Raw genomic sequence first — 12,195 nt, forward strand, 5'->3', positions numbered from 1 at the left:
ATTTGTTTTTTAAGATGAGGAAGACGATGAACCAGATCGCGCAAATGAGATGAAGAACACGATAATCTAGAGCGCAGATGGAAGAAAGAAGAAGAAGAACACCGCAGCTACCGTTTTTGTTTTGTTTTTAAACGCTTTTCCCAAAATTTTTAACCCTAAACATTTTTAATTCAAATTTTTTTTTTTATTTAGACTAGGGATGCCTGTCCTAAAATAAAGGACGGCCATCCATAAGGAATGGACGGCCGTCCCTTAAGAATGGACAGGCGTCCAAATATTTTTTTTTACATTTTTAAACCAAATTATGGACGGGCATCCATTATATACGGACGCCCGTCCACAAATTAAGGACGCACGTCCACAAATTGTGGACAGGCGTCCAATATTTTTTTAAAATTTTTATATTTTACATATTGGACGGGCGTCCCTTATTTAATGGACGCCCGTCCAAAATTAAGGGACGGGCATCCATTAACATATGAACGCTCGTCCAATATGTATGGACGGCCATTCATAACCTATGAACGGCTGTCCCTAATTTTTAAAATTTTTTTTTCATTTAGAAATGGACGGACGTCCTCTAAATCAGGATGTCCGTCCGTAGTAAATGGACTCCTGTCTATATAATATGGATGGACGTCCATATCAGTGAACGACCATCCATATGTAATAGAAGGCCATTCATTAGACAAAATTTAATAACGCTAAAATGCATTGAATGGTCTGACTTAACATACACTTAAGCTGGTACAAAATTTCGGTGTAATAACACCGGTGTCTATAGCATTGCTAATTTAATTGTTATCCGTTTGTTTTAATAAAAAATAAGGCAATTTAGTAAAGGATAAAAAACCGCGTGGCCTTTAATCATTTGCCCCGTAAGAGTTGACCTAATCATCTATTTTATAGACCAGTCGTACGTGACGAATAATATCACAATTTCATTAGCATTGCCAGCTGCAACCGAAGAGAAATGGCCGAAGTAGTTGTGTTTGATGCCGCCTGGAAGCTCTTGGACATGTTGGGATCCCGAGTTTTTCAAGAAATCGAACTCGCCAGTGGAGTCGGTAACGAGATCAGAAAGCTCAAAGACACTGTCGAAACAATGAAGGCGGTTCTTCTCGATGCCGAAGAGCAGCACATCAGAAAGAATCATCGAGTGACGCTTTGGCTTCGACGGCTGAAGGATGCTTTTTATGATGCTGATGATTTGTTGGACGATTTTGCCCTTGAACTCAAGCAACGAGAGGCGACAAACGAGGTGCGTTTATTCTTCTCTAAATCTAACCAGATCGCATATAGTCTTAAAATGGCGTATAAAATTAAGACTATTAGGGAGAGATTGGGTGAGATTGCGAAGGATATGAGCCAATTCCAGTTTGTTAAGAATTATGATGAGAAACCGGTTTTGAACATTGGGAGAGAGCAGACGTACTCTTTTGTGCGTCAAGAAAAGGTTATTGGGAGGGATGATGATAAAATTAGAATTATAGAGCTTTTATTGGAGTCAAATTATGTTGAGAATGTTTCCGTTATTCCTATAGTTGGAATTGGAGGAATAGGAAAGACTACACTTGCTCAATTTGCATATAATGATGAGAAGATTATTAGTCATTTTGATTTGAGGATGTGGGTGTGCATATCTGATGACTTTGATGTGGGATTAATTGTAAGGAAGATCATTAAATCAGCGAATTCTAGGGATGTGGAAAAACTTGATAAACTTGAAATGGATCAACTGCAGAAACGCCTTCCAGAAGAGATTGATGGAAAAAAATACTTGCTGGTCTTGGATGACTTATGGGATGACCAGAATCCTCATAAATGGAGTGAATTGAAAGATTTATTAATGGGTGGTGGACGAGACAGTAAAATAGTTGTAACTACTCGTAATGAAAACGTTGCTAGGATTACTAGTAAGTTTCCATCTCAAGGCCTGAGAAGACTCGATGAAGATGAGTCTTGGTCTTTATTTATGCAAATTGCATCTGAGTATGGGACAGATCTAAAATGTAGGGAATTGGTAGCTCTTGGAAAGGACATTTTAGCCAAGTGTGCTGGAGTTCCCCTTGCCATAAGGACAATAGGACACTTACTCTGCAATCGACCCACAAAAAGTGATTGGTTGCAGTTTAGAGACAGTGAGCTATCAAAAATAGCTCCAGACAGAAGTGGTATTTTACCTGTTCTTAAACTTAGTTATGATCATCTCCCCTCATATTTAAAACAATGCTTTGCCTATTGTGCCTTGTTTCCTAAGGACTATGATATCCAGAAGCAGCAATTAATATTCCTCTGGATGGCACAGGGGTTTCTTCATTCAACAAATAAGAATAAGTGTCAAGAAGATGTCCGCAACGAGTATTTTATGGATTTACTTTCAAGGTCATTTTTTCAAGAGCCAGTATATGACGCGTTGGGTAATATAACCACATGCAAGATGCATGATCTTTTTCATGATCTTGCACAAGCAGTTGTAGGAAGTGAATGCGCTATAGCAACTTTGGATGGGGAAAATTTTAATGAAATGGCACGCTATGTCTCATTTAAATATCCTGACACAGGTTTTGGTGCATCTTGTACAATTCCACCGATATTATTTAGATCAAACCATATAAGAGCTATTTCTTTCCCATGGTATCTATTTCTACTTACAGAACAGTTGAATCAATCCAATTTTAAAAAAATGTGATCAAGGTTCAAGTGCTTACGTATGTTGAGCTTAAGTGAATCAGGGGTTCGAAAGCTACCGAGTTCAGTTGGTAAGTTGAAACATCTACGATATCTTGATCTTTCTTATAATGTGAATATTAAGAAGCTTCCTAGTTCAGTGTTGAGGCTAAGGAATTTGCAAACACTTGATCTCTCTGGTTGTGGGATTAATGAATTGCCAAGAGATATTAAAAAAATGGCGAGTCTTAGGCATCTTATTGATAAATGTAATTATATGACTAGTATGCCATGCGGTTTGGGATTATTGACCGAACTTCAAACTTTACCATTGTTTAAAGTAGGGAGGAGCAATGGATCAACCTCCCAGAAAAATTGTGAGTTAAGCGAATTGAATGGGCTGAATAATTTGAGAGGAAAGCTAACAATCAAAAGGTTGGAACACATGGAAAATGCCACGACACCTACATTGGCCATCTTAGAAGCAAAGCAGTATCTTCAGTCCCTTAAATTAGAGTGGGAGCCAATTGATGATAATGCTGCTATTGATGATAGTGGAGAGGTTAGGATCGATGAAAAACTGTTAGAAGGCTTAAAACCACACCCAAATCTCAAAAGATTGACTATATTGTGGTTTGGGGGTGTGAAACTTTCTAGTTGGCTTTCCTTCATCACAAACCTAACTTTAATTAGCTTAGGTAATTGTAAGAGGTGTCAACATATCCCAGCATTGAATCAATTACCGTGTCTTGAAATATTGTCTCTTTGGGGCTTACATGATTTGGAGTACATTTCAGAACAAGGCATAGATAGTTTTTATTCCACACGATCAACAACATTCTTCCAATCTCTTAAGGAGCTCAAACTCATGGATTGTTCTAAATTACTGGGATGGTGGAGAGATATAGATGCTGATAATGACGAAGAAAGAGCGTGGTCGATTGAGCTACCTTATTTTCCTTGTCTTTCCAAATTAATTATCAAGGATTGCCCCAAGTTGACTTCCATGCCTCTATATCCATCTTTGGAAGAATTGTATTTAGAGGATGCCAGCTCAAAGCCATTGCAACAGACAATGAAGTTGATGACTAGTGTAGGAGTAGCACCATCAACCTCCTCTTGCTTTTTTGCCCCTCTCTCCAAATTAAAGTCTATGTCTATCGAATATGTTTGGGATTTAGAACTTCTACCAGAGGAAGGAGTGCACAACCTCACTGCTCTCACGGATTTGAAAATTGTATCATGCCCTCCACTTTTTCAGCTGTTTCAAAGCATAGGACACCTCACCTCTCTCCAGAGTATGATTATTGAAGATTGTCACTACTTCTTTGATGAGGACAGTTATGACATGCAATGGAAGGGCCTTAGGAGCCTCTGTTTTTTACGATTTGCTAGGCTTCCAGCATTGGAGTCTCTCCCAAAGGGGCTTCAGTATGTTTCCACTCTGCAACATCTCGAGATCTGGGACTGTCCTAATTTGCCTGTTCTACCGGAGTGGATGTGCACTTTAACATCTCTTGCACGTCTTGAAATCTTCAAGTGCCCCAATCTGATATTTCTAGCAGAAGGAATGCTATTACAAAGTTTGTGTATTTACAGCTGTCCCCAATTGTTGGAAAGATATGGAAACTGGATGGGTGATGGCTGGTTTGAGATTGCTCATATCCCAAACATAAAAATCAATTCAAAGTCGATTCAGAAAGAAGGCTGCTATCTATTGAATGAAGAAGGATGCTCTTCTCCTTAAATAGGTTATTATTTTTCTTCTTCAGATATCTTTATTTCTAAATTTATAAGTTGAACCTTGTTTCAGCTTGTTTCATTTGTTGTGCAATAGACATTGAAACTCACCGCCGATGTGATATCTGCAATTGCAAGAAACTAAGAGGTGCTTATCTCCCACTCTCACCTGTTTTCTAACATTTTCATGGGTCGTACTAAAAATTTTGATTATTGGCATTTGAATTACATTATGTAACACAAGTTGATGTCTTTTAGCCTTCTCCAGGAAACTATTCTGTAGTTAGTCAAAATTGATTCTTATGTATTCTCATGCTTTATATTCGCCAATCTTTCAAGACTCCAGACATTTCATGTCTTCTCTGTTTTGAATATCACGGACCTGAATTTGGGATGGCTACTTGCTAATCTTTACCAAGACAGTTTATGAATTAATCCTATGATCTTTGGCACATTAACTAACCAAATACCAACAATTGTCCAGTTAATCATCCAAATCTCGATTTTTCATCTTTGTTTAGCTTTGTACCAGATGATTACTTATATATGTCACAAGAACTATATTCCCTTTTATTTTTCTTGTTTTTCTGCTGATGCAAATTCGATTCATTGGATTTCTGACTCATGTATAACCTAAACCACTCGCTCAAAATTATTTTGAACCAAATGTAGGCACTTTTAACTTATCAATATCAGCAAATTCAGACTATAATTTTGAAATCATTCATTATCACTTCAGTTCATTAGGACAATGTTCCTTTTAATTTGTGATATGTACTGATTGAAGATAAACTTTTTCTTCAAAATTTTTTTATTAACAGGAATACTTAAGGGTTAGTTATAATTAGCCCCGGAATAAGACACGTGAAATGTCAGCGAGGGTGGCTCTTAAATCTTAATGATTTGCAGTTTGGTGATAGACATGCTGTTTCTGATTTGGAGGTATAATGTCAATTTTTATTTCTTCTAAGTATGCTAGTGCTATTTTAATTATATAAATTTCACTAATTAAAATAAGAAAATGCATGAGGCCAGCTATATATTGTGGTTTCATAATTATATTCTATTTGGGGGACTAATTCATTAGCATGTATTTTTCAATTATAGACTCTTTAGACTTTATAATGTACGGAATCAAGATTGAATAACTTTTACTTTTTTAATTCAATTTTTAGTGGTCAGTGGACATGGCTTACATTGCTAAAACAAAGGTCAAACTTTGTTGAAATGTGCACAGAATTTCTTGAGCACTACTACTCATTAAGGGGTGAGCGGTTCTGGGTATCCTGCATTTTTCGGGGGAATCGGAACCAGAACCGCACAGTGCAGATTCCCAAAAAAAGGAATCGGAATCGGAACCGCACAGTAAAGGTTCTTCAATTCAAGGAACCGGAACCTAAAATGCAGGTTCCGGTTCTTTTCCAGGGTACCCTGTAAAAAATTAATTACCCCCCTATTAGTTTAAAAAATAACAAAAACACCTTATAAGTTTACAAATACAACCTTAACAAATTTTCATTATTCATTAATTTGTGTCCAATGTAACTCATAACCTGTAATCTCTAAACAACACTTGAATTCAATCAATTCATCACAATTCACATAAAATTCGTCAATCAAAACCAAAACACAAACAATTATTCATCACAATTCACATAAAATAAATTATTAATATTTATTAATTTATTAATTTAATGTTATAATTGGTCAATTGGGTATTTATAATATACCAAATATAATTTAGTAAATTTAATATTAGAAACTTTTAGTAATATTATAATTAAATAGTGATCAATACTACAATGTAAATTGTAATGTTATAATTAATTAAGTGATCATACTACAATGTAAATTGTAATGTTATAATAATTAAGTAATATATATTTAATTATAATGTAAATTATAATAATTAAATTGTTAATCTTTAATTAAGTATTGTAATTTGTTTATAATAGATGTTATAATTAATTAAATAATCATACCAAAATTATAATATAATGTTATAATTAATAAAATTATAATAATTTGATTAAGTATTGTTTAAATTAGTAAATTACTAATGTTTATAATATAATGTCATAATACATTAAATAATCATTTAATTATGTAATGTTATATTAATATGTGATCATACTATAATAGTATAATGTAATGTTATAATGAATTAAATAATCCTACTATAAATCTATAATTTAATATTATAATTATAAATTTTAAATCATTTAATAATATACAATGTTTATAATGGAATGTTATAATTGATTAAGTAATCATATTATAAATATATAAGTAATGTTATAATTAATTAAATTTTTAATTGTTTAATTAATAAGTAATGTAATAATATAGTAAATTACTAATGTTTATAATGTAATGTTATAAATTCATAACTAATTAAGTAATTATGTATCATTTAACTATATAATACAATAATTAAGTAAGTGATCATAATTAATGTAATATAATAATATTATAATTTAATTGAGTAATTATTTAACATTTATTAATGTTTATAATGAAATGTTTATAAGGTAATGTTATAATAATTAAATTTTTTATCATTTAATTAGATATTGTGCTAATGTTTATGCAGTAAATTAATAATTACTAATGTTTAAAACAAATATCATAACTATAATCAATTAAGTAATCATTTAATTATGTAATGTTATATTAATTATATGATCATACTATAATAGTATAATGTAAGTTATAATGAATTAAATCATACTATAAATCTATAATTTAATATTATAATTAATTAAATTTCAAATCATTGATTAATTACTAATGTTTATTGGAATGTTATAATTGATTAAGTAATCATATTATAAATATATAAGGTAATGTTATAATAATTAAATTTTTAAGTTTAATTAAGTAATGTAATATATAGTAAATTAGTAATTAATGGTTATAATGTAATGTTATAAATATCAAACTAATTATGTAATTATGTAATTATGTAATCATTAATTATGTAATGCTTAATTAAGTAAGTGATCATAATATAAATGTAATATAATAATATTATAATTTAATTAAGTAATTATTAATTATAATGTAATGTTAATTAATGTTTATAATGAAATGTTTTATAAGGTAATGTTATAATAATTAAATTCTTTAATTTAATTAGTTTGTGCTAATGTTATGTAGTAAATTAGTAATTACTAATGTTTAAAACATAATATCATAACTCCTAGTCGATTAATAATCATTTAATTATGTAATGTTATATTAATTATATGATCATACTATAATATTATAAGTAATGTTATAATGAATTAAGTAATTATAACTATAAATCTATAATTTAATATTATAATTAATTAAATTTCAAATCATTTGATTAATATACTAATGTTTATAATAGAATGTTATAATTGATTAAGTAATCATATTATAATATATAAGGTAATGTTATATTAAAATTTTTAATCGTTTAATTAAGTAATGTAATAATATAGTAAATTAGTAAATTACTAATGTTTATAATGTATGTTATAAATTCATAACTAATTATGTAATTATGTAATCATTTAATTATGTAATGCTATAATTAAGTAAGTGATTATAAATATAATGTATATATAATATTTATAATTTAATGTAGTAATTATTTAACTATAATGTAATGTTTATAATGAAATGTTTATAAAGTAATGTTATAATTAATTAAATTTCTTATCATTTAATTAAGTATTGTGTTAAGTTATGTAGTAATTAGTAATTACTATGTTTAAAACATAATATCATAACTCATAGTCAATTAAGTAATCATTTATTATGTAATGTTATATTAATTATATGATCAACTATAATATTATAATGTAATGTTATAATGAATTAAGTAATCATACTATAAATCTATAATTTAATATTATAATTAATTAAATTTCAAATCATTTGATTAATATATTAATGTTTATAATGGAATGTTATAATTGATTAAGTAATTATATTTATAAAATAATAAGGTAATGTATAATTAATTAAATTTTTAATCGTTTAATTAAGTAATGTTAATAATACAGTAAATTAGTAAATTGCTAATGTTTATAATGTAATGTTATAAATTCAAACTAATTATGTAATTATGTAATCATATTAATTATGTAATGTATATTAATTATATGATCATACATAATAGTTAATGTAATGTTATAATGAATTAAGTAATCATACTATAAATCTATAATTTAATATTATAATTAATTAAATTTCAAATCATTTGATTAATATACTAATATTTATAAATGAATGTTATAATTGATTAAGTAATCATATTAAAATATATAAGGTAATGTTATAATTAATTAAATTTTTAATCATTTAATAAGTAAGTAATAATATAGTAAATTAATAAATTACTAGTTTATAATGTAATGTTTATAATTCATAACTAATTATGTAATTAGTAATTATTTAACTATGTAATATTATAATTAAGTAAGTGATCATGATATATAATTTAATTGAGTAATTATTTAACTATATGTAATGCTTAATTAAAGTTTATAATGAAATGTTTATAAGGTAATGTTATAATTAATTAAATTTCTTATCATTAATTAAGTATTATGCTAAGTTTATGTAATAAATTAGTAATTATAATATTTATAATATAATGAATAATCAATCAATATTATTTAATTATGTAATGTTATAATTAATTATATAATCTAACTATATGTAATGTTATAGTGAATTAACTATTAAGTAATCATACTATAAATTTTTAATGTAATATTATAATTAATTAATTTTTTAATTATTTAATAAAGTTTGTACTAATGTTTATAATAAAATGTTATAATTGATTAAGTATTATAATATAAATTTATAACGTAATGGTATAATTAATTAAATTTCTAATTATAAGTCAATTAATTAACTATTTAATTATGTATAACTTATAAGTCAATTAATTAAGTAGTAATCAATTAATGTAATGCTATAATTAATTATATATAAATAATTAAATAATGGTATAAATTATAATTAATTAAGTATCATTTAACTATAATGTAATGTTATAATTGATTAAGTTGATATTTAACTAGTAATTAAATTTATTAATGTTATCAATTATCATATATAATTAATTAATTACTAATTTATTTATATATACTTAGAACTTGATAATTGAAGTAAATAACTAATATTTTATACTCAATCAAAATACTATTTATTAAAAATAATCTTTTAATAACATTAAAATGTAAAAAACTTTTAATTGGATCATAATTCCAATTATTCACTTAATGATCAAACTTTAATATTAATGTATTATAATATATTAAAGCTTTTAATATGGTGTAATTTATATGTAATAAGATAATTGTATTCGTATATTTATTTAATTAGGTTATTTAAAATTTAATTTTTTTATTTAAATTTTTATATGTAAAATAATAGAAACTCTTTCATTATTTACATTTCACAAATATTTTATATAGTCCAGATTCCAAAATAGGTTCTAAACATGTTCCAAAAACAGGTTCCAAAGCAGGTTCCAAAACAGGTTCCAAAGCAGGTTCCAAAGCGGTTCCAAAACAGGTTCCAAAACAGGTTCCAAACAGGTTCAAAACAGATTCCAAACAGGTTCAAAACAGTTCCAAAAAGGGTACCCTTTTTACAGGTTCCGGTTCCGGTTCCTCCACATGCAAGAACCGGAACTGAACTGGAACCGCACAGTAGCGGTTCCAAAAAATTGGAACCGGAACCTACCCGCACAGTGCAGGTTCTAGGTAGGTTCGGTTCCGGTTCCGTGTTCCGGTTCTACCCCCGGTTCCGGTTCTACCCGCTACCCGTGCTCACCCTTGAGTCATTAATGACTAGAAACAAAGTGAGTGATATCTTTCATCTATATTCATTTTAAATATCTTATCTTGCACTTTGATCTGGAATTAGAATAAAAAGAAATTCTCAGGCTTTTTGCTGAGCAATTCTTTGTCAATCTTAAGTATCTGTTTGCAAATTTGTAGGAGTTATGTCACTGAACATGCATGAAAGTAGCAGAGAAACTAATTGGGTAATAGATTCCATTAGTTGATTTTCTATTCTTTCTGTGCCTTGTCTGATGAGATTACAATAGATGATGAGGAAATAAAATACTTAAGCTTTGATATTTTCGGAGAACAGAATATATGTACTGGAACCTCTTTCAGAAGATTGAAAACAAAACCTTCTTAGTGTGATCTTCATTCGTGAATTGCCCTTGACTATTAAAGAGTTTCCTTTTTTTTTTTTTTTTTTTTCCCTTTCTACCTCATCTCCTGCTGCAGCATAATGATAGAACCTGTCCTGCAAATTGCTCAGACTACACAGCAAACCATCCACATTCACAAGCCAAAGTTCAAAACAGTAAAAGGAACGTGTTGTTATTAATCTCAGCAGACAATAGATCCACAGGAAAAAAATATATTCCAACAGTCCTATCTTCAGTAACTAATAAGCAAAACAATTCAGGAAATGCAGTAAAATGCAATAAAGAGTACAACCCAGAAAGATAAGCAAAAGACTGACTTCGAGGGTCAGCCACCTCCACAAATACATGACTTCGAGGGTCAGCAGCCTCCTTTCCAATTTACTTTCCAAAAAGTCCCTTTCTTTCTCTCCCCCTGTTTTATTCTTTCCGGCACCTTTGTGCTCCTAACTGAATTCTCCTATATTCACTCCCCTCAAGCCATCTGTCCTTTCTAACAAACTCAACCTTTTACGCACAATGTCAGCAAATATTCTTCTGCTTTTTACCCCTGTTCTTCTACGGTTACCAGTCCTCCGGTTGTCATCATTACCCTCCCCAAGGAGAACCACCTTGTCCTCAAGGTGGAAAGAAGGAAATGGTGGTGAATGATGTCAAAATCCTCCCAGTGTTTCATAGGACGGTAAGCCCTTCCATTGAATCAAACATCCCACTGGCCATTCAGAAGTTTCCTTTTTTGATAACTGCTTCAGGTTCCAATTGTAACACTAAATCTTCGTTGAGGGCTGCCGGTAGAGGTTGACTATGGGAATTGGTAATGTTGCTTTCTTTAGTTGTGAAACATGAAAAACGTGTGTATACGAGCTGAAAAAGGTAGAGCCAGCCTGTAGGCCACAGCCCCAATTCTGTCCGTGATATCAAAAGGCCCGTAAAACCATGGGCTCAATTTTTCATTAAACCGAGGGGCTATAGACGTAATCTATATGGTTGTAACTTCAAATAGACAGAGTCCCCGACCTCAAATGTCACCTCCCGGCGATGGCGATCAGCATACACTTTCATGCGGTTTTGAGCTTTGAGAAGATTAGCCTTAGCTCCTCAAGAACCCGGTTTCGTATTTGAAGTTGTTGGTCAACGTCTTCAACGGAAGATGTATGGCAGCATAGCGCTGCACTGTTGGAGGGTCGCGGCCATAGAGAGCCTTAAATGGACACATACCCGTGGAGCTATGATAGTGGTGTTGAACTAGAATTCTGCCCAGGGAACCATTTGGCCATTGTTGTGGGTGGCTATAACAAAGCATCGAAGGTACGTCTCTAAACAGCGGTTTACCACTTCTGTTGACCATCCGTCTGCGGATGGTAAGCGGAACTCATGTGTAAATGTGTCCTAGACTGTTTGAATAATTCGGCCCAAAAATTGCTCATGAAAATTCTGTCTCAGTTGAAACAATGCTTCGGGGAAAACCATGCAACCTTACCACTTCTTTGATAAACAGATCCGCCACCCCTTTGGCTGTGTATGGGTGTTTAAGGGTGAGAAAATGGCTGTATTCGTCAAACGATCGACCACAA

At 30.4% G+C, this 12,195-nt stretch overlaps 1 protein-coding gene across 1 annotated transcript; it reads left to right on the plus strand.

Moving 5' to 3' along the window:
* Nucleotides 1-973: 973 nt before the first annotated feature.
* Nucleotides 974-4,417, plus strand: LOC116110605 (putative disease resistance protein RGA4). The gene is made up of 2 exons (XM_031396817.1): nt 974-2,564; nt 2,736-4,417. Exons 1-2 carry the CDS (start codon nt 974-976, stop codon nt 4,415-4,417), a joined length of 3,273 nt encoding a protein of 1,090 aa, XP_031252677.1.
* Nucleotides 4,418-12,195: the final 7,778 nt, after the last annotated feature.

The sequence above is a fragment of the Pistacia vera genome, unplaced genomic scaffold (assembly GCF_008641045.1).
Source record: "Pistacia vera cultivar Batoury unplaced genomic scaffold, PisVer_v2 Contig1181, whole genome shotgun sequence".
NCBI classification, from domain to species: Eukaryota; Viridiplantae; Streptophyta; class Magnoliopsida; order Sapindales; family Anacardiaceae; genus Pistacia; species Pistacia vera.